The sequence below is a fragment of the Macaca nemestrina genome, chromosome 12 (assembly GCF_043159975.1).
Source record: "Macaca nemestrina isolate mMacNem1 chromosome 12, mMacNem.hap1, whole genome shotgun sequence".
Taxonomy (NCBI): Eukaryota; Metazoa; Chordata; class Mammalia; order Primates; family Cercopithecidae; genus Macaca; species Macaca nemestrina.
The window spans coordinates 17,308,334-17,332,763 of record NC_092136.1 but is presented as its reverse complement, the minus strand read 5'-3'; the positions used below and the strand labels follow the sequence as shown (position 1 = coordinate 17,332,763).

Below are 24,430 nucleotides of genomic sequence, written 5' to 3'. Positions count from 1 at the left end.
TAGAGATCTTTCACCTCCCTAGTTAGCTCTATTTCTAGGTATTTTATTCTTTTTGTGGCAATTGTGAATCAGAGTTTGTTCATGATTTGGCTCTCAGTTTGACTGTTGTTGATGTATAGGAATGCTAGTGATTTTTGCACATTGATTTTTTTTTGTTTGTTTTTGTGTTGAGACAGAGTCTCACTCTGTTGCCCAAGCTGGAGTGCACTGGTATGATCTTGGTTCACTGCACCCTCTGCCTCCCAGGGTCAAACAATTCTCCTGTCTCAGCCTCCTGAGTAGCTGGGATTGCAGGCACCTGCCACCATGCCTAGCTAATTTTTATTTTCAGTAGAGAAGGGGTTTTTCCATGTTGAGCAGGTTGGTCTTGAACTCTTGACCTCAGGTGATCCGCCTGCCTTGGCCTCCCAAAGTGCTGGGATTACAGATGTGAGCCACCGTGCCCAGTCTTGCACATTGGTTTTATATCCTGAGACTTTGCTGAAGTTATTTATCAGCTTATTGATTTGTGTATGTTGCTTACTCAGCAATCCCATTACTGGATGTGCTTTTGGACTGAGATGATGAGATTTTCTAGATATAGGATTATGTCATCTGCAAACAGGCATAGTTTGACTTCCTCTCTTACTATTTGAATGCCTTTATTTCTTTCTCATGCCTGATTGCCCTGGTCAGAACTTCCAATACTAGGCTGAATATGAGTGGTGAGAGAGGGCATCCTTGTCTTGTGCTTCCGATTTTTGCCCATTCAGTATGATGTTGGCTGTGGGTCTGTCACATATGGCTTTTATTATTTTGAAGTACATTGCTTCAATACCTAGTTTATTGGGAGCTGTTAATATAAATTGATGTTGAATTTTATTGAAAGCCTTTCCTGCACATATTGAGATAATCATGCATTTTTTTCTTTAGTTCTGTTTATGTAATTATATTTATTGATGTGTATATGTTGAACCAACCTTGCATCCCAAGGATGAAGCCTACTTGATCATGGTGGATAAGCTTTTTGATATGCTCCTGCATTCACTTTGCCAGTATTTATGACTCAGTTTAGATTAGAGACTGGTCTGTGTTTATCCAATGTCTATGTGCTTTCTACTGAGCTGTCTTTGCTTATATGTAGGTGAATCAGTTGTAACCGGGGTTTTTTACTGGCTTGATGCATTTTGACTTTTCTACCCATGTAATTTACAGCTAATTGAGAGTGACAACGAAGTCACTCTTGTTCACTTGAAGCTGCCTTGGGAAAACTGCGGTTGATTAGATTTAGTTCAACACAGGGTGGAACTACAAATGTATGAACTACAGTGCCAACAATGGGGTCACATAGATTCCCTGCTCGTTGTTCAAATGACACAGTTGATCTCAATTCCTAAATTTATGAGCCATCTAAAGCCCTTACTTTCCTATCTAATCTAGGCTTTGAACAATAGTTTTTGCTTCAAATTCAATATTATTTCCTGACGATAATCTTTGAATGCTCCACCTCATCCCAGTTTAAGCCATATCCTCATTACACAGATGTGTAGTGCTGTGTCCTTTTTGATAGTCCTTATCACTCTTTTCTTTTTCATAGTTATATTCTTTCATTGTGAGGGCAGACACAATTTCTGGGCTGTTGAGACAGGCACATTTAAACATCAGTTGTGCCACTTACTCTTTTTGCTCTTGTATATTTACTGAGACTCATAGTGCCTCAATTTTCTTATCTGTAAAATAGGAATAATAATAGTACCCATCATAAAGGGTACCCCATATAATATGTCTAATATAGGGGTTGGTATTTAGCACTCAAGAATTTGTACCGTCATTATTATTGAACAACATTGTGCCTCATACATTTTTGATGTTGAATGAACCTTTGTTGAAAAATAAAGAAATAAAGCATTCATGTTCTTACTGAAGCCAGATGATGATCCTAGATGAATTCTAACCCTTGTCAGAAATGTTTCACTGGCAAGAAGTATAGTTGAAAGAAGAGATAAGCATCTAGTTGCCATTTCGGCAAAGGCCAGTGAAATTAATTGCTCTTTCCTTGAGTAAATTGCTCTTCCCTTGAGTAAACAGCACAGATGTGAGTTTCCCACCTGAATGACACTGGTGTCTCTATATTGTGAGAACTGAAGGAAGTCGAGGAGGGTGCAGCTGTGAAGATTTCTGGGCAGAGCTAATCACAAAGCATTGCATCTCCCTGACATACTTTGGGTCTTCAGATTGGTTCTACTGAAATTTTGGAAGAAGGAAGGCTGAATCCCAAGGACCAAACTATGTGGCTAAGCACTGAGCATTGATGCTCTGAAAAAATACTTGGAAGAATTGGCTACAGGAGATTTCTCATCCAGGATACCTTTAATCAACTTCTGTCTTGGTAATTGGATTTGTTTTTCTAGTTTTAACAATGGCAGTCTAGTTCTTATGTCCATATCAAGGCTTTCAGATCAGATTCTACTTAAAAATTATAATGCCTCTAAGATTTCTGTGAGTTCCATAGAGGTGTAAAGGGGCTAGAGCTACTGAAATCATCCCACTCTTTCCCAAATCCAAATTCCATTTTAGCACAAAATGAATGTGTTTACTATCTGTGATAATTTATTATCTGAACAAGTTCAGGCCAGAGTGAGGAGTCCTAGACACATGTAAAATTGGTATGTAGGAGAAGTACAGTTTTTCTTCTGTTAAGGTTTACTTCCGGTTTTTTTTTTTCTTCTGGAAACACTATATATATATATATATATATATATATATATATATATATATATATATAAACAAATTTGCAGTAAGTTTATGGTAAATTAACATGACCATTAATTGCACACACACTAAATTGAAGAAAACCCTGATTAAGTATTGTTGAGTTTGCAAAACATTAATTGATGACAAGTCAATAGTTTATAGCCCTTAATAGTGAGTTGTGTAAACTTTTCCTGAAAAGTTTGTAAGAACAACTTGTGACTTATATAATTGTACGTAGGCCCTTGTTGAGCTTAAGGGTGACAATCAGCAAGTGAGTTTGATAAAAAGTTTAGGTTTCAAGTACAACACTTGTTTGAAATGTTACACCATACCTATTCAATAAACAATCATTCTTAGGTGACTGTGTATATGTCCATCTTTCTCTTCTTTTTTTTCTGAGACAGAGTCTTGCTTTGTCATCCAGGCTGAAGCACAGTGGCATGATCTTGGCTCACTGTAACCTCTGCCTTCTGGTTTCAAGAGATTCTCCTGCCTCAGCCTCCCGAGTAGCTGTGATTACAGGCGTGTGCCACCATGCCCAGCTAATTTTTGTATTTTTAATAGAGATGGGGTTTCACCATGTTGGTCAGGCTGGTTTCAAACTCATAATCTCAAGTGATCCACCTGCCTTAGCCTCCCAAAGTGTTGGGATTATAGGGTGTGAGCCACCTTGCATGGCCCCTCCTCTTTCTTTTGTTCTTTCCTCTTTTTTATTGGTTTCAGCTTTTCTCCTCATCCTATTCCTTCTTTCTCTCTCTCCTCCTTCCTCTCCTTTTCTTCTTCTCCATCTCTGTTTCTGTCCTGTCTCCTTCTCCCTTTTTTCTTCCCTTCTCTCCCTCTTACTTCCTCTCCCCACACCCTTTTTCTGTAAATGCTTTATAATATCTAATATTGGTCATCATTGTAGATATGAAAATGCATCCTCAAAGCATTTATTTTAATAGTGAAATGGGTTTAATGTTTCCTGGAAATCCTCACACTCAGTCATAAGAGTCAATTTTGGAAGGAGTAAGTTTTCTCTGTATTGAAAAATGGATTTAACTAGTTAATTAATTTATGGAAAAAATAGGTTATAAATCCCACAAACAAGTAGGAAGTAAAGAATTATGAAATCATCATGTTAAATATTATTTTAATAGCTTGCTGTATTGTCTTCTTTTTTAATCTGCTGAGTTTTTTGATATTTATTCTTGTTTTCCTTGTTCTGTTTGTCTTCACTTGGTTAGCTTAAGTTTTCAGAATGTTTGACTTTTGGAGATTTAAGAAACGAATTTTAAAGTTTTTTTCAGTGATACTTCCATGAATCAATAAAATCATATAACAACAATAATAGTAAGTTTAAAATTATGTCATTTTTCACAACAAGCCTGAAATGTATATTTAGTCCTCCTTTTTGGCAGATGAAAAACATTGAAGCACAGATACATAAAATCCATTAATATTATTTAGTTAACAGTAGTTATGGATTCAGGACTGTAAACAATATATTTGGATTTTAGGTCCGTTTCTCTTTCTTTAGTCTTTTATACATTTCTAATTTCCCCTTATTTTTCTCTCCTACTCTTTTTTTTTTCTTCTCTCTCTCAGTTAATGCTTTATGAGTGTTTATGTTTTTGCCAGCCCTAGGGATACAAAAATTAATATGACTAGGTTGTAGTAGGGCAAGACTTTTGCTCCAAGAACCCATAGTGTTGAACACAGCACCATTTTCAGCCTTGTAGCAGCACCTTGTAGCAGCACCATTTTCAGCCTTGAGGACACCAAGAAGCTTCCAGATAGGCAACATGGAAAAAGGGATGGCTCAGGAAAGAAAGAAGTTCTCTATGTGCTTGGTCTTTTTGTATGACTTAAAATTGGCAGAGCAAATTGGAATTTTCTCTGCTAAGTATGTGCACCCGTTGTCAGGTGAAGTATATCCATCTTGGTGTACCCGTAAATGGGTTACACATATGGCCACATCATGGAATGGCTCTTGAAACTTGACATTTTGTATTTTTATTTTTATTTTCTGATTGTAAAAGTTACACATTTTTACTGTAGAAAATTAAAAACAAACCAGAAAATTATAAAGAAGAAAATGCATACTATTAATACTTACATTGTCAAATGTCAAATAGAAACAAATAAACAATTGACATGGTTTTGTGTTTGTTTTTACTTATTGTAAAGCTAGAAAACATATGACATCAAAGATATATTTATTCACTAAGTGAAAGCCTTATTGTTGAGGATGAATATGACTTATTTTTCAGAGCAGTCACCTGTCACCTGAACACAGCTGATGATGAGGATGAATAATGTGACTGAGTTTATTCTCCTGGGCTTGACTCGAAATATGGAGCTTCAGAAATTTTCATTTGTTGTGTTTTTGATTGTCTACTCGGTCACCTTGGCAGGCAACCTGCTCATCATCCTTACCATTAGCACCAGCAGGTCACTGGCATCCCCCATGTACTTTTTCCTGTTTTACTTATCCCTCATGGATGGCTGCTGTTCTTCATGCATGACCCCCAAAATGCTAGCTGATACTCTTTCTGTGAAAAAAACCATTACTTTTAGGGGGTGCATGACTCAAGTCTTTGCTGGGCATCTTTTTGGTTCTGCTGAGATTGTGCTTCTCACGGTGATGGCCTATGACCGCTATGTGGCCATTTGTAAACCCCTGCACTACATGACCATCATGAACCAACAGGTGTGTAGATTCCTTGTGGGAGCAGCCTGGGTTGGAGGCTTTGTTCACGCAACAATTCAGATCCTCTTCACAGTCTGGCTACCCTTCTGTGGCCCAAACATCATAGATCACTTCATGTGTGACTTGATCCCTCTGTTGAAACTCGTCTGCATGGACACTTATACCCTTGGTCTCTTTGTTGCTGGCAACAGTGGATTTGTCTGCCTGTTGAACTTTCTCCTCTTGATTGTGTCTTATGTGGTCATCCTATATAATCTGAAATCTCACAGCTTGGAGGGGAGGCGCAAAGCCCTCTCCACCTGTGTATCTCATATCACTGTAGTCATCTTGTTCTTTGTGCCCTGCATATTTGTGTATCTACGTCCAGCAACCACCTTCTCCATTGACAAAGCGGTAGCTGTGTTTTATACCATGATAACTCCTATGTTAAACCCTTTAATCTACACCCTTAGAAATGCAGAGGTGAAAAATGCTATGAAGATGCTCATGGTTAATATGTAATTTCTCTGCCACTGCTGTGATATGGAATACTCTGATCTGACTGAAGTCTATAAGATTTTTGGGAGCTGGAGCACCTCCTAACATGCTCATTACTGTATTTCTCTCCTCCTGGTTTTCTAATCTCCTTTGGCCCTTTGTCTTTTGGTCCTTGAGGCTGATCCGTTTGTCAGTCTAATTCTATCATGACAAACCCTGTTTCAAGGACCAAAGAGTGACTTTATTATGAATCTGAAATCAACAAAACAGGCAATTAGAGTATGGATAGACAAAATAAAGTGAGAAATTTATTCAGAAAAGGTAGTATGCTGCAGAGGTAAGAACAGATTCTAGAGTCAGTTTCCCGGGTTTGACTGTGACCTAGGAAAGTTATTTAACTTGTTTATTCTCACATTTTCTTCATTTGTAAAAATATTAATGATAGTATCTCTCTCAAAATGTTGTTGAGACATTTAAAATGGTTAGTATTTGTTAAGTGTTTATAACAATATGAATGGTAAATATTGCAAAAGTGTTTTTTGTTTTTTTTGAGACAAGATCTTGCCTTGTCACCCAGGCTGGGATGCAGTGGCATGATCTCAGCTCACTGCAGCCTCGACTTCCCAGGCTCAAGCCATCTTCTCACCTCAGCCTCCCGAGTAGCTGGGGCTATAGGCATGAGCCACCACAGCTGACTTATTTTTGTGTTTTTAGTAGAGATGAGGTTTCACCATCTTGCCTAGGCTAGTGTGGAACTCCTGGGCTCAAGTGACCTGCCCACCTAGGCCTTCCAAAGTGCTGGGATTATAGGAGTCAGCCTAAAAGTATTTTTTAAAAGCCAAACATATTGACTAGTGCTGACCCAACTTCCATTTGGGGCCAATTTTGCCTTATGTCTCCTTCAGAACTAGCAGGATGTTTGTTTTTTTCTGGATCGGGATCTTTATGGGTCTCGCCCTGGTCCTCGTCTCCTTAGATGGAAAAGACACCTTCACGTGTGGCCAATATTATGTCATATCACTGTTTCCTTGGACTTCAGGCAAAGGCATGATTGACTTTTAGGGTGATTCTTTAACCTCTGGAAGTCCTGTTAACAGCAGAGTTTTGGATGATGTGGAAGAATTTGACTGTGGTGTCAATAGAGCTAGGATGGAACTCTATCTCACTAGTTCACGTAACATTGTATGTATTTCACATCTCTCAATATCTTATTTTAATCTTTGTTTATATGTACAATGAAATGGTAGTACATATTTCATAGGGTTATTTTAAGCCTTAGATGAGACACTATGTGCAAAGTGTCTAGGATAGTATTTGTCACTCAGTGGATGCTTAATAAATGTCACTGTTTTTGTTGCCTTCATCATCAGTGTTTTATTTCTGTCTGCTTTGGAAAAAAACTACATGATTTATAGATATTCAACTGTGTGTAGGTATTATATTAGGAAGTCATGAGGAACTTTCTGATTCCTGAGCGTAAACCTCCCAAAATTAATGCAGGATGGATGAGATTAAGCCTGAACAATTCACCTTAGAAGTCTGAATGTCTCTTTTTGCAGCCAACAGACCCATGAAAAAATGCTCATCATCAGTGGTCATCAGAGAAGTGCAAATCAAAACCACAACAAATACCATCTTACACCAGTTAGAAAGGTGATCATTAAAAAGTCAGGAAACAACAGATGCTGGAGGGGATGTGGACAAATGGGAATGCTTTTACACTGTTGGTGGGAGTGTAAACTAGTTCAACCATTGTGGAAGACAGTGTGGCAATTCCTCAAGGATCTAGAACTAGAAATACCATTTGACCCAGCCATCTCATTACTGGGTATATACCTAAAGGATTATAAGTCATGCTACTGTAAAGACACATGCACATGTATGTTTATTGTGGCACTATTCACAATAGCAAAGACTTGGAACCAACCCAAATGTCCATCAATGATAGACTGGATTAAGAAAATGTGGCACATATACATCATGGAATACTATGAAGCTATAAAAAAGGATGAGTGCATGTCCTTTGCAGGGACATGGATGCAGCTGGGAACCATCATTCTGAGCCAACTATCACAAGGACAGAAAACCAAACACCGCATGTTCCCACTCATAGGTGGGAATTGAACAATGAGAACACTTGGACACAGGACGGGGAATATCACACCCCAGGGCCTGTCATGGAGTGTGGGGTCAGGGGGATGGATAGCATTAGGAGAAATACCTAATGTAAATGACGAATTGATGGGTGCAGCAAACCAACATGGCACATGTATACCTATGTAACAAGCCTGCACGTTGTGCACATGTACCCTAGAACTGGGGGAAAAAAAGTCTGAATGTCTCCAAAATCAAAATCAGGCTAAAGAAGACATAAAATTTAATAGAATCCTTAAGACAAACAAGAAAGTTATAGCATAATAATCAAAAATTTTAGTAAAGTTTATTAGTATTTACTACAACGTGGTTCATGCTAGAAAGTCATTGTCTTGTTAATCTGCACAAGAGCCTTATGAAATAGATACTGTTTTTCTTGATTTCTAATACAATTGGATGAAGCTGGGAAAATTTAAATAAATTACTTTAGTCACAGAGGTAGCAAATACCCGAGGTAGGATTTGAACTCATGTAGTTTTGCTTTAGAACTTACACTTTTAGGCAGTATGGTATATAACAGAAAAATGACACACATTTGAATAAAGAAAAATTCTAGTCAGGTCAAGGAGCAATAAATAAACATTTTTAAGAAAGAATAAATTTAGAGTGAAAAGGGCTTAAAAAGGTGAAACCTGTGACGTGATCGAGAGCAACTCAGAAGACAGGGTGGGGGTTCCTTCAGAATGGGTGTGAAAAAGATTTTAGTGCAAGAATTTAGTGTTTAACCTATCAGGGTGAGGAACAATGAACTGAAAGTCATAAGTAAAACAGTAGAGAGAAATTTATGTATGTTGAGGGGGAATATTATCTGACCTGATGCAACTCTTGTCTTCAATTTCTCTCTTCTCTTTTGACCTTAATATCACCAACTAAATTTATCATATTATAATTAATTCATCTCTAATTAAAATCAGGATGAAGCAAAATCAAGCATATGCATCCAAGCAACCACTTTTCCCAGAAACCTTTGTGTGTGCCTCTGGCAGTTGCTGTTTTTGATGAACTTTTTGGTGTAGTCAACGACATTGATCTCCATTTTGCCTCTGTGTGACTATTGTTTTAAAATTAATTTCTGTTTTTTCCCATGTAAAAAATTCACTTGGTGAAGTTGAGCTAGGTTGATTGGTAAAAGGAAAGCTATTTCACCAATTGTAATTGATGTTTTCACACCTTGTCAGAGTCTGTACAATTGTTTCCCACTCAAACATGTATCTAATCTCATCCAGCACCACTCTCTCACTTGTTCACTGTGCTCCAGCTGTAGTGACCTCATTCTTGCCCTCGGGCCCTTGTACTAGCTCTTCTTTATTCCCCAAATGCTCATCTTCCAGAGCTTCACATGGCTGTGTCCTTGTCATCACTCAGTCTGCAGTTCAATTTGTCCTCCTTAGAGGTCTTCTAGATCCATCCGTGTAAAGGCATTCTCTATCTCTTTGAGTTATCTTCTATCACATTACTTTGTTATATTTTATCTACAACATTTTCACCATGCAATTGTCAGATTTAATTGTTTTTTTTTGGTCCATTTTTTCCAGTTAGAATTAAAATCCACGAAAGTAGACGTATTGACTGTTTTGTTCACTATGGCATTTCCAGCACAAGAAATGCCCATGCATTTATTCTATGTCAAGCCTATTCTGTGTCAAGAATGGGCTGTTATGAGCAAATGTAGTTTTCAAAGGGACCCTTGCTAACAAGAATGCTTCTGCAATTGATGGCTTTCCATTCTTGGTGACAAATTGAAATAGAGAATTTTAGATCAGTTTAGTATATCAACCACGCTTCTTAGGTGATGACACAGAATTATCTGTAGCTAGTTTAAGTAAAGGGATTTGTTATATGCAATTAAGTTGTTTAAAGACCATTTGGAAGGGTTAGAATGACAGAGTCTGACATGAATGACCAGGAATAACTTGCAGAAGCACATCTGTTGGGACAGGTGCTACAAAGGAGCTGCTGCCCCTCTGATACCATGGTTATGCTGCCATGGGCACATCTCCACAGGTGCTGCTCTGTTTCTGACCGCAGAATCACTTCGACTTTGTTGACATAGTCAGAACCCAGCCTCAGATAACTAATTTCCAACTCAAAGACTTGCACGGAGGCTCCTGGTTCGTATCTCTCAAGTCACGTGTCTAACCTTCTGGGACTAGCATTGTATAGCATATGATTTGGTAGCAAATCTCAAGCAGCTCTTCTACCTTAATTTGAGATGCTTATTAATGGAAGATTCCCTCAATTGAAAAAGTGCTTCTCTTACTTTACTTTCATTTTTACATAATATTTCTATTTTTTTGTATACATTTAAGTCATACAACATAATGTTTTGATATACATGTACATGGTGAAACTATTACTACAGGTATGTACTTTTACATATCCATCATCTCACATGGTTATCTTTTTGCGTCTTAAATTTTTTTTTTTTTTTTTTTTTTTGGTAAGAGGACCCAAAACCTCTATTCTGTTAGAAAATTTGCAGTATACTATTGTGAATAGTGCTGCAATAAACATACGTGTGCATGTGTCTTTATAGCAGCATAATTTATTATCCTTTGGGTATATACCCAGTAATGGGATGGCTGGGTCATATGGTACATCTAGTTCTAGATCCTTGAGGAATCGCCATACTGTTTTCCATAATGGTTGAACTAGTTTACAATCCCACCAACAGTGTAAAAGTGTTCCTATTTCTCCACATCCTCTCCAGCACCTGTTGTTTCCTGACTTTTTAATGATCGCCATTCTAACTGGTGTGAGATGGTATCTCATTGTGGTTTTGATTTGCATTTCTCTGATGGCCAGTGATGATGAGCATTTTTTCATGTGTCTGTTGGCTGTATGAATGTCTTCTTTTGAGAAATGTCTGTTCATATCCTTTGCCCACTTTTTGATGGGGTTGTTTGTTTTTTTCTTGTAAATTTGTTTGAGTTCTTTGTAGGTTCTGGATATTAGCCCTTTGTCAGATGAGTAGATTGCAAAAATTTTCTCCCATTCTGTAGGTTGCCTGTTCACTCTGATGGTAGTTTCTTTTGCTGTGCAGAAGCTCTTTAGTTTAATGAGATCCCATTTGTCAATTTTGGCTTTTGCTGCCCTTGCTTTTGGTGTTTTAGACATGAAGTCTTTGCCCATGCCTATGTCCTGAATGGTACTACCTAGGTTTTCCTCTAGGATTTTTATGGTATTAGGTCTAACATTTAAGTCTCTAATCCATCTTGAATTAATTTTCGTATAAGGAGTAAGGAAAGGATCCAGTTTCAGCTTTCTACTTATGGCTAGCCAATTTTCCCAGCACCATTTATTAAATAGGGAATCCTTTCCCCATTTCTTGTTTCTCTCAGGTATGTCAAAGATCAGATGGCTGTAGATGTGTGGTATTATTTCTGAGGACTCTGTTCTGTTCCATTGTTCTATATCTCTGTTTTGGTACCAGTACCATGCTGTTTTGGTTACTGTAGCCTTGTAGTAGAGTTTGAAGTCAGGTAGCGTGATGCCTCCAGCTTTGTTCTTTTGACTTAGGATTGTCTTGGAGATGCGGGCTCTTTTTTGGTTCCATATGAACTTTAAAGCAGTTTTTTCCAATTCTGTGAAGAAACTCATTGGTAGCTTGATGGGGATGGCATTGAATCTATAAATTACCTTGGGCAGTATGGCCATTTTCACGATATTGATTCTTCCTATCCATGAGCATGGTATGTTCTTCCATTTGTTTGTGTCCTCTTTTATTTCACTGAGCAGTGGTTTGTAGTTCTCCTTGAAGAGGTCCTTTACATCCCTTGTAAGTTGGATTCCTAGGTATTTGATTCTCTTTGAAGCAATTGTGAATGGAAGTTCATTCCTGATTTGGCTCTCTGTTTGTCTGTTACTGGTGTATAAGAATGCTTGTGATTTTTGCACATTCATTTTGTATCCTGAGACTTTGCTGAAGTTGCTTATCAGCTTAAGGAGATTTTGGGCTGAGACAATGGGGTTTTCTAAATATACAATCATGTCATCTGCAAACAGGGACAATTTGACTTCTTCTTTTCCTAACTGAATACCCTTGATTTCTTTCTCTTGCCTAATTGCCCTAGCCAGAACTTCCAACACTATGTTGAATAGGAGTGGTGAGAGAGGGCATCCCTGTCTTGTGCCAGTTTTCAAAGGGAATTTTTCCAGTTTTTGCCCATTCAGTATGATATTGGCTGTGGGTTTGTCATAAATAGCTCTTATTATTTTGAGGTACGTTCCATCAATACCGAATTTATTGAGAGTTTTTAGCATGAAGGGCTGTTGAATTGTGGAATCAACCCAAATGTCCATCAGTGACAGATTGGATTAAGAAAATGTGGCACATATACACCATGGAATACTATGTAGCCATCAAAAAGGATGAGTTTGTGTCCTTTGTAGGGACATGGATGCAGCTGGAAACCATCATTCTTAGCAAACTATCACAAGAACAGAAAACCAAACACCGCATGTTCTCATTCATAGGTGGGAACTGAACAATGAGATCACTTGGACTCAGGAAGGGGAACATCACACACCGGGGCCTATCATGGGGAGGGGGGAAGGGGGAGGTATTGCATTGGGAGTTATACCTCGTGTAAATGACGAGTTGATGGGTGCAGCACACCAACATGGCACAAGTATACATATGTAACAAACCTGCACGTTATGCACATGTACCCTACAACTTAAAGTATTATAATAAATAAATTTAAAAAAAAAAGAAAATTTGCAGTATACAATGCAATATTATTAACTATAGTTTTTATACTACACTCTATTTAGATCTTTAGATTTATTCATCCTATGTATCTTCCCATTTCCCCCACCCTCTGCCTCTGGTAACCACTGTTGTTTTATTCTGTTTCTACATATTCAGCTATTTATTTTTATTTTTTTATATTCCACATATAGGAGAAATTATGCAGTATTTTTCTTTCTGAGTCTGGCTTATTTCACTCAACATAATGTCTTCCATGTTCATTCATATTATTGCAAATGGCAGGATCTCCTTGTTTTTAAAATTGAAATAATATTCATATATATGAATATTCATTTTTATATGAAGACTATGATTATTATAAGTATAACAATTATATATTCATATTACTGATATATTAATATATAATTATATTAACATCCCCTTACATTAATATAATAAACATATTAGAATTATCAATATAGTAATATACTATGTTAATATAATTAATAATATATTTTAATAATAATATTCACATTATTCATATTTTATTATGCTTTTTAAAAATCTAGTCATCTGTTGAGAAACATTAGGGTTTTTTCCATATGGTGGTTCTTGTGAATAATGCTTCAATAAACATGTAAGTACAGATATATCTACAAGGTACTATTTTCTTTCTATTATTATTTTTTATTATACTTTAAGTTCTAGGGTACATGTGCACAACGTGCAGGTTTGTTACATATATATATATGTGCCACGTTGGTGTGCTGCACCCATTAACTCATCATTTACATTAGGTATATCTCCTAATGCTATCCCTCCCCCTTACCCCCTCCCCACAATAGGCCCCGGTGTGTGACGCTCCCCTTCCTGTGTCCAAGTGTTCTCATTGTTAAATTCCCACCTATGAGTGAAAACATGTGGTATTTGGTTTTCTGTTCTTGTGATAGTTTGCTGAGAATGATGGTTTCCAGCTGCATCCATGTCCCTAACAAGGGACATGAACTCATCATTTTGTATGGCTGCATAGTATTCTGTGGTGTATATGTGCCACATTTTCTTAATCCAGTCTGTCACTGATGGACATTTGGGTTGCTTCCAAGTCTTTGCTATTGTGAACAGTGCTGCAATAAACATACGTGTGCATGTGTCTTTATAGCAGCATGACTTATAATCCTTTGGGTATATCCCCAGTAATGGGATGGCTGGGTCAAAAGGTATTTCTAGTTCTAGGTCCTTGAGGAATTGCCACACTGTTTTCCACAATGGTTGAACTAGTTTACAGTCCCACCAACAGTGTAAAAGTGTTCCTATTTCTCCACATCCTCTCCAGCACCTGTTGTTTCCTGATTTTTTAATGATTGCCATTCTAACTGGTGTGAGATGGTATCTCATTGTGGTTTTGATTTGCATTTCTCTGATGGTGAGTTATGATGAGCATTTTTTCATGTGTCTGTTGGCTGTATGAACGTCTTCTTTTGAGAAGTGTCTATTCATATCCTTTGCCCACTTTTTGATGGGGTTGTTTGTTTATTTCTTGTAAATTTGATTGAGTTCTTTATAGGTTCTGGATATTAGCCCTTTGTCAGATGAGTAGATTGCAAAAAATTTTCTCCCATTCTGTAGGTTCCCTGTTCACTCTGATGGTAGTTTCTTTTGCTGTGCAGAAGCTCTTTAGTTTAATTAGATCTCATTTGTGGATTTTGGCTTTTGTTGCCATTGCTTTTGTTGTTTTAGACATGAAGTCCTTGCCCATGCCTATGTCCTGAATGGTATTCCCTAGGGTTTCTTCTAGGGTTTTTATGGTTTTAGGTTTAACATTTAAGTCTCTAATCCATCTTGAATTAATTTTCATATAAAGAGTAAGGAAAGGATCCAGTTTCAGCTTTCTACTTATGGCTAGCCAATTTTCCTTTTTTTTTTTTTTTTTTTTTTTTTTTTGAGACAGAGTCTTGCTCTGTCGCCCAGGCTGGAGTGCAGTGGCCGGATCTCAGCTCACTGCAAGCTCTGCCTCCTGGGTTCACGCCATTCTCCTGCCTCAGCCTCCCGAGTAGCTGGGACTACAGGCGCCCACCACCTGTTAAGTAAACTTTAACAGAAGAAAAACTGTGTTTCTCCTACATATCAATTTTACATGTGTCTAGGACTCCTCACTCTGGCCTGAACTTGTTCAGATAATAAATTATCACAGATAGTAAACACATTCATTTTGTGCTTAAATGGAATTTGGATTTGGGAAAGAGTGGGATGATTTCAGTAGCTCTAGCCCCTTTACACCTCTATGGAACTCACAGAAATCTTAGAGGCATTATAATTTTTAAGTAGAATCTGATCTGAAAGCCTTGATATGGACATAAGAACTAGACTGCCATTGTTAAAACTAGAAAAACAAATCCAATTACCAAGACAGAAGTTGATTAAAGGTCTCCTGGATGAGAAATCTCCTGTAGCCAATTCTTCCAAGTATTTTTTCAGAGCATCAATGCTCAGTGCTTAGCCACATAGTTTGGTCCTTGGGATTCAGCCTTCCTTCTTCCAAAATTTCAGTAGAACCAATCTGAAGACCCAAAGTATGTCAGGGAGATGCAATGTCTTTGTGATTAGCTCTGCCCAGAAATCTTCACAGCTGCACCCTCCTCGACTTCCTTCAGTTCTCACAATATAGAGACACCAGTGTCATTCAGGTGGGAAACTCACATCTGTGCTGTTTACTCAAGGGAAGAGCAATTTACTCAAGGAAAGAGCAATTAATTTCACTGGCCTTTGCCGAAATGGCAACTAGATGCTTATCTCTTCTTTCAACTATACTTCTTGCCAGTGAAACATTTCTGACAAGGGTTGGAATTCATCTAGGATCATCATCTGGCTTCAGTCAGAACATGAATGCTCTATTTCTTTTTTATTTTTCAACAAAGGTTCATTCAACATCAAAAATGTATGAGGCACAATGTTGTTCAATAATAATGACGGTACAAATTCTTGAGTGCTAAATACCAACCCCTATATTAGACATATTATATGGGGTACCCTTTATGATGGGTACTATTATTATTCCTATTTTACAGATAAGAAAATTGAGGCACTATGAGTCTCAGTAAATATACAAGAGCAAAAAGAGTAAGTGGCACAACTGATGTTTAAATGTGCCTGTCTCAACAGCCCAGAAATTGTGTCTGCCCTCACAATGAAAGAATATAACTATGAAAAAGAAAAGAGTGATAAGGACTATCAAAAAGGACACAGCACTACACATCTGTGTAATGAGGATATGGCTTAAACTGGGATGAGGTGGAGCATTCAAAGATTATCGTCAGGAAATAATATTGAATTTGAAGCAAAAACTATTGTTCAAAGCCTAGATTAGATAGGAAAGTAAGGGCTTTAGATGGCTCATAAATTTAGGAATTGAGCTCAACTGTGTCATTTGAACAACGAGCAGGGAATCTATGTGACCCCACTGTTGGCACTGTAGTTCATACATTTGTAGTTCCACCCTGTGTTGAACTAAATCTAATCAACCGCAGTTTTCCCAAGGCAGCTTCAAGTGCACAAGATGACTTCGTTGTCACTCTCAATTAGCTGTAAATTACATGGGTAGAAAAGTCAAAATGCATCAAGCCAGTAAAAAACCCCGGTTACAACTGATTCACCTACATATAAGCAAAGACAGCTCAGTAGAAAGCACATAGACATTGGATAAACACAGACCAGTCTCTAATCTAAACTGAGTCATAAATACTGGCAAACTGAATCCAGGAGCATATCAAAAGCTTATCCACCATGATCAAGTAGGCTTCATCCTTGGGATGCAAGGTTGGTTCAACATATACACATCAATAAATATAATTACATAAACAGAACTAAAGAAAAAAACGCATGATTATCTCAATATATGCAGGAAAGGCTTTCAATAAAATTCAACATCAATTTATATTAACAGCTCCCAATAAACTAGGTATTGAAGCAATGTACTTCAAAATAATAAGAGCCATATGTGACAGACCCACAGCCAACATCATACTGAATGGGCAAAAACTGGAAGCACAAGACAAGGATGCCCTCTCTCACCACTCATATTCAGCCTAGTATTGGAAGTTCTGACCAGGGCAATCAGGAATGAGAAAGAAATAAAGGCATTCAAATAGGAAGAGAGGAAGTCAAACTATGCCTGTTTGCAGATGATGTAATCCTATATCTAGAAAATCTCATCATCTCAGTCCAAAAGCACATCCAGTAATGGGATTGCTGAGTAAGCAACATACACAAATCAATAAGCTGATAAATAACTTCAGCAAAGTCTCAGGATACAAAACCAATGTGCAAGGCTGGGCATGGTGGCTCACACCTGTAATCCCAGCACTTTGGGAGGCCAAGGCAAGCGGATCACCTGAGGTCAAGAGTTCAAGACCAACCTGCTCAACATGGAGAAACCCCTTCTCTACTGAAAATAAAAATTAGCTAGGCATGGTGGCAGGTGCCTGCAATCCCAGCTACTCAGGAGGCTGAGGCAGGAGAATTGTTTGACCCTGGGAGGCAGAGGGTGCAGTGAACCAAGATCATGCCAGCGCACTCCAGCTTGGGCAACAGAGTGAGACTCTGTCTCAACACAAAAACAAGCAACAAAAATCAATATGCAAAAATCACTAGCATTCCTATACATCAACAACAGTCAAACTGAGAGCCAAATCATGAACAAACTGATTCACAATTGCCACAAAAAAATAAAATACCTAGAAATATAGCTAACTAGGGAGGTGAAAGATCTCTGCATGCAGAACTACAAACCACTGCTCAAAGAAATCAGACATGACACAAACAAATGGAAAAACATTCCATGCTCATGGATAAGAATAGTCAATATCATTAAAATGGTCATACTGCCCAAAGCAATTTATAGATTCAATGCTATTTTAAACCACCATTTTTTATAAATTAGTCTGTGATATTTTGTTACAGCAGCACAAAGGAAGTAAGACAAAGACCAAATTAAACAGAAACCCATCTACTGTTCATAGATGGAAGACTTAATGTAACTAAGGTGACAATAATAGTATAATAGTAGTCAAGAACATTTAGTAGAAAATTAATTTTCTCTTCAGCAAATGATACTGGGACAACTGGATACCCAAACACAAAAGAATAAATTTGGATCCCTTTCTCTTGCCATATACAAAAATTAATCCAAAATGAATCAAAGATCCAATGTAAAATCTAAAACCATTTAACTATTAGAGGAAAACAGGGGTAAATCATCATGATCTCGGGATTAGACAATGGTTTCTTAAATACAGCCACAAACAAGCAACAAATAAAAAATAGACAAATTGAACTTTATCAAAATTTAAAACTTTTGTGCCTCAAAGGAAACTATCTGGAAAGTCAAAGTCAATTCACAAAATGGGAGAAAATACTTCCAAATCATATATTTGATAAGGATCTTGTATAAAAATATGTAAAGAATTCTTTACATCTCAAAAATAAAAAGACAAGCAACTCAATTAAAAATGCACAAAGGGAGTGATGTCAAAAGATAGAATAGGACGTTTCACATCACATTCCCTCACAGAAACACCAATATACATATCCCATCTGCACATGAAAATACCTTCACAAGAGTTCTAGATCACAGGTGAGAACTTACAGTACCCAAGTGGAATGCACAATCAAGAAAAGATGCGCTGAATGGGGGAAGAACAGCTTTGCTTTACCCAAGTCACCCATTCCCCAAGCCCATGCCGCACAAGGCTAAGAGATACCCTCTCTGTCCCAGGACTCTCCTATGTGGAAAAGAAAAGTGAAGTGAGCATTGGCTTCGCTGCAGACGCCTATTCAGGCCTGCACCAACAGTCTCAAGCACAAGGCCTATTTGCATGAACATAAGCACCAGGCTCACCCCAGAGCCAGAGCAGGTTCCCACAGACCCAGGCTCCTAAACCACCCAGCACTAGGCCAACTCTGTTAGACCAAGGCACAAAACCAGTCCTAGTACCAATTAGGCCCTCACTAACCCAAAGCCAGGCTGGCACAAGTAGATAAGTCACCAGGGCTGCACCAGTGTCACACACCACCCCTTCACACACTAAAGCTTCAGGCCAGCCTCTTTGCAAGACCGGCTCATGTAGATACAGGAACCAGACCCACCCCACTGCCAGACTGGCCCCAGTTCCAGGTCTATTCTATGGTTAGACTGCTATGTGGATCTAGGTTCCAGGCCTGCCTCAGTACCAGGCCAGTCCTCATGAAAATAGGCTATCAGACCACCTCAGCACCAGGTCAGGAATGCAAACCAGACACTAGACCAACTCCTATGGATTCAACCTAGATGTCTGCCCCAGTGAGCATCTGTGGAAGGCCAGTACCCATGGACCCTGGCACTAGGCTTAACACAGGTCCAGCTCCACCATGGAGGACTCAGTTTACACCCTACCCCAGTTCAAAGCTGTTCCTCAAAAAGGCAGACTCAAGGCCTGTTCCAGTGCCAGGCCAGCCCACATAAACCCAGGTTCTAAACTCACCCTGGTGGACCCCGGCTCCAGGCTCACACCTGCAGACCCATGTGTCAGGTCTGTTCCCATAGGGCTCTAATGCAAGGCCAACCCTGTGGAAACAGATAGCAAGGTTATCTGCCTAGAGACCTCCACAGTCAACCTGCCCACAGTCTCTTCAACTGTTGGCTCACATCGGAATTCTAGACAAGCTGATTGGTGAAGGACTTTCCCAGCAGAAGCCAGACTGTAAAGGCTAGAAGAGATGACAACTTCTTCAAATGCAAAGACACCAAAGCAAGTTTATAAGAATCATGAAGGATCAGACAAACATGGTACCACCAAAGGAAATAAATACATCAACAGTAATTGACCCTAAAGAAATGGAGATATATGAACAGTCTGACAAGGAATTCAAAATAATTGTCTTCAAGAATTCATGGGAATACATGATAACACAGATAAACAACTTTAAAAATTAGGAAAATAATGCATGAACAAAATTAGAAGTTCAATAAAAAGATATAAACCATAAAAAGAAATCAAACAGAAATTCAAGAGAGGAACACAAACAGTGACCTGAAAAATTCAATAGAGAGAGCTGCAAAGCAGACTCAACCAAGCAAGAGAAAGAATCAGCAAGCTTGAAGACAGATCGCTTGAAATTTGTCTCACTCAGAGGGAAAAAAAGTAAAAATAAAGTTTAAAAAGCCTTTGGTATTTCAGGAACACCATCCTGTATGTCAGTGTAAGTATTATAGGCTACCCAGAAGGAACAGAGAAAGAAAGAGAAGCTAAAAGTATGTTTAAAGAAATGATAATAAAGAAAAAGGTCCCCAAATGTAGGAAGGGATATAAACATTCAGACCCATGAAGCCCAAAGAACTACAAAAGTGAGGACATAAAGATGTCTTCATCAAAACACAACAGAATCAAATTGCCAAAAGTTAAGGATAAAGAGAGAAGTTTGAAAGCATTAAGTAAAAACTGATTTATCACATACAAAGGAATGATAAAACTATTAGTAGATTTGTCAGCAGAAACCTTGCAGGCCAGGAGAGGGTCAGATAATATATTCAAAGTGCTGAAAGAGAAAGAAAGAGAACTGTCAACACAGAATACTCAGCAAAACTGTTCAGAAATAAAAAAGAAATAAAACTTTCCCAAACATAATCTGAGGGAGTTCATCACCACTGGACCTGCCTAAAAGGGAATACTAAAGGAAATTCTTCACACTTAAAACAAAAGTGAGCTGAAATGAAAGGACACTAACTAACGACATGAAAGCATAAACTCATTGGTAAAGATACACTATTCTAACTCTATAGTAGCCTAGAAATAAACCCACATACATCTATTAACTCATCTTTAACAAAGGTGCCAAGAACACACAGTAGGAGGAAGAAGAGTCTCTTCAATACATGGTGTTAGAAAAACTGAATATCCACAAACAGAAGAATGAAATTTGACCCTTATCTCACACCATATACAAAAAGCAAATGAAAATGGATTGAGATCTTAAATGCAATACCTGAAACTATAAGGTCAGTAGAAGAAAACAGGAGAAAGAAAATCTTGATTTTGGTCTGGGCAATGATATTTTAATATGATACCAAAAGTACAGGTCACAAAAGCAAAAATAAATGAGTAGTATTGCATCACCTGAAAAGCTTCTTCACAGCAAAGGAAACAATCAACAAAGTGAAAAGGCAATCTAGGGAATGAGAGAAAATATTTGCAAACCATGTATATGATTAGGAGTTAATATCCAAAATACAAAAGGAGCACATAGCACTCAATAGCAAAAAAATTAAAAATGGACAAAGAGGAGAATAAACATTTCTCAAAAGAAAATATATAAGTGTCCAACCAGTATATGAAAAGATACTCAATATCACTTATTATTAGAGTAATGCAAATCAAAATCATAATGAAATATCACCTCACACATGTAGGATAGCTATATCAGAAAAAAAGATGTTAGTGAAGAATGGAGGAAAGAAAACCCTTGTGCACAGTTGGCAAGAATGTAAAGAGGTTCCCCCCAAAATTAGAAAGCTTCTGATCCAGCAATCTCACTTCTGGTTGTATATCCAAAGAAAATGAAATCAGTATCTTGAAAAGATACCTGTATTCCATGTTTATTGGAGTATTATTCACAATACAAAGATATAGTAACAACCTAATTGCCTGTTGGTAACTTAATGGATAAGAAAAGTGATTTTATATATATGTATAAATATTATTCAGCATTAAAAGAAAAGAAATTCTTGGAAAAAAACTACTTTAAAGTTTATATGGAACCAAAAAAGAGCCTGCATTGCCAAGACAATCCTAAGTCAAAAGAACAAAGCTGAAGTCATCACGCTACCTGACTTCAAACTATACTACAAGGCTACAGTAACCAAAACAGCATGGTACTGGTACCAAAACAGAGATATAGACCAATGGAGCAGAACAGAGCCCTCAGAAATAATACCACACATCTACAACCTTCTGATCTTTGACAAACCTCACAAAAACACGAAATGGGGAAAGGATTTCCTATTTAATAAATGGTGCTGGGAAAACTGGCTAGCCATATGTAGAAAGCTGAAACTGGAACCCTTCCTTACACCTTATACAAAAATTAATTCAAGATGGATTAAAGACTTAAATGTCAAACCTAAAACCATAAAAACCCTAGAAGAAAACCTAGGCAATACATTCAGGACATATGGGTGGGCAAAGACTTCATGTCTAAAATACCAAAAGCAATGGCAGCAAAAGGCAAAATTGACAAATGGGATCTAATTAAAGAGCTTCCACACAGCAAAAGAAACTACCATCAGAGTGAACAGGCAACCTACAGAATGGGAGAAAATTTTTGCAATCTACCTATATGACAAAGGGCTAACATCCAGAATCTACAAAGAACTTAAACAACTTGACAAGAAAAAATCAAACAACCCCATCAAAAAGTGGGCAAAGGATATGAACAGACACTTCTCAAAAGAAGACATTTATGCAGCCAACAGACACATGAAAAAATGCTCATCATAACTCGCCATCAGAGAAATGCAAATCAAAACCACAATGAGATACCATCTCACACCAGTTAGAATGGCAATCATTAAAAAATCAGGAAACAACAGGTGCTGGAGAGGATGTGGAGAAATAGGAATACTTTTATATTGTTGGTGGGACAGTAAACTAGTCCAACCATTATCAAAGACAGTGTGGCGATTCCTCAAGAATCTAGAACTAGAAATATCATTTGACCCAGCCATCCCATTACTGGGTACATACCCAAAGGATTATAAGTCATGCTGCTGTAAAGACACATGCACACGTTTGTTTATTGCAGCACTATTCACAATAGCAAAGACTTGGAATCAACCCAAATGTCCATCAATGACAGATTGGATTAAGAAAATGTGGCACATATACACCATGGAATACTATGCAGCCATTAAAAAGGATGAGTTCATGTCCTTTGTAGGGACATGAATGCAGCTGGAAACCATCATTCTGAGCAAACTATCACAAGGACAAAAAACCAAACACTGCATGTTCTCACTCATAGGTGGGAATTGAACAATGAGAACACTTGGACACAGGGTGGTGAACACCACACACCGAGGCCTGTTGTGGGGTGGGGAAGGGGGGAGGGATAGCATTAGGAGATATACCCAATGCAAATGATGAGTTAATGGATACAGCACACCAACATGGCACATGTAACACATGTAACAAACCTGCACGTTGTGCACATGTACCCTAGAACTTAAAGTATAATAATTTGAAAAAGAAGAAATTCTTCCATTTGCAGAAACATGGATAAATCTGCAGGACATTATGCTAAACAAAATAACCCAGGCACAAAAACACAAATATTGCATGTCATCACTTATGTGTAAAAACTAAAATAATAAAACTCATAGAAACAGTGATTAGTATGGGGGTTGTGAGGGGCTAGAGCAGGGAGAAATGGGAATGTTGGTCAAGCTGTATAAAGTTGCATTTATGTAAAATAAGTTGTAGAGCTAAGGTACAGCAAGGTGACTATAGTTATTACTACAGTTTTGTATATAGTACAGTAGATTTAAGAAGGTAGAGCTTAAGTTTCTCACCATACCAATAAAAATGATTAACTATATAAGATGATGAGCATGTTAATTATGTTGATTATGGTGATCATTACCCAATGTATACATATATAAATCATCAAGTAGTACACCTTGAATATAAAAATTTGTCAAATATACCTCAATAAAGTAGGAGGAGGGAAAGAAAAAGAGCATTTGGAATCAAGTCCTTTAAAATGGCTGCCATTAATTTCGTACCCTCAGTGCTCTAGATCTCAAGTAATCAATAACATTTTTCCAAAAAAAGGTTTTATATTAGATGAAAAAACAGCAGCTCTTTCTGTAGCATGAGTCAACAGGGAAACTACATGAGGTGCCCACTCTGGAATTATGTCACCTTGCCATTTAGGTGGCATTCAGCTTTCTTAGAAACCTGGGTTCAGATAGGAAAAAGGGACTCTCACAGGCTTAAGTTTTAAATATAGAGAATTCAATTCCCCATTCAGGATGGGCATTTTTCAAACACGTCTCTCCAGGATATCTGCTTCTAAGACAAAGTCTTTCCATCAAAGGAGATAATTAATTCCTGGGAGAGAAAGCAACAGCTACGAGACAAGGTCTCTGAATCTTTGTAGAAACCTCTTTAAATACACATGCAGTACAAGGTAAAAATGGTTTTTTTGTTTTTGTTGTTGTTGTTGTTCACATCTCCAGAGCAAGATTCATCGTGAGCTGAGTGACTCATTTAAATGTATTTCCTCCACACTTTCTTCATCTTGCCCTGAGGGGACCAGAGCCATGTAAAGAAGAGCAGTTTTTTGTGAAAATGTTCAGAGGCTTTAGGCTAGAAGAAAATATTTAGACTTACAAACAGACTTTCTTAACAACTGTTGATTTGATGTTGAATCATCTGAATAAGCTCTGTTGAAGGGTGAAATACCTTTCACATTGAAACTTACTTATTCCAAGAAAAGATAGTTTCAAATAAGATTGTGTCTGAACACCCCTAAACATCATTAAGATCATCAAAGACTACTAAGGTAAGTTTTTCAATAGTGCTGAAGCTTACCAAAGATTATTACTTTCTATATATAGGAATCAGTATTTTTCTTTTTTGTGAATGAAACAT

General features: G+C 37.7%; 2 protein-coding genes across 4 annotated transcripts in view; one reads left to right on the top strand and one right to left on the bottom strand.

Moving 5' to 3' along the window:
• Positions 1 to 24,430, bottom strand: part of LOC105466440 (olfactory receptor 4S1) — an 88,763-nt gene that overhangs the window by 11,846 nt on the left and 52,487 nt on the right. The window lies entirely within an intron of this gene.
• On the top strand, positions 4,913 to 5,939 carry LOC105466437 (olfactory receptor 4C12-like). Its single transcript, XM_011715414.2, has one exon. It carries the CDS (start codon positions 5,015 to 5,017, stop codon positions 5,924 to 5,926), a length of 912 nt encoding a protein of 303 aa, XP_011713716.1. The 5' UTR covers positions 4,913 to 5,014; the 3' UTR covers positions 5,927 to 5,939.

What these genes read in the sequence shown, in the direction of transcription:
- LOC105466437 (XM_011715414.2), top strand. Translation starts at nt 5,015, where the DNA reads ATGATGAGGATGAATAATGTGACTGAGTTTATTCTCCTGGGCTTGACT.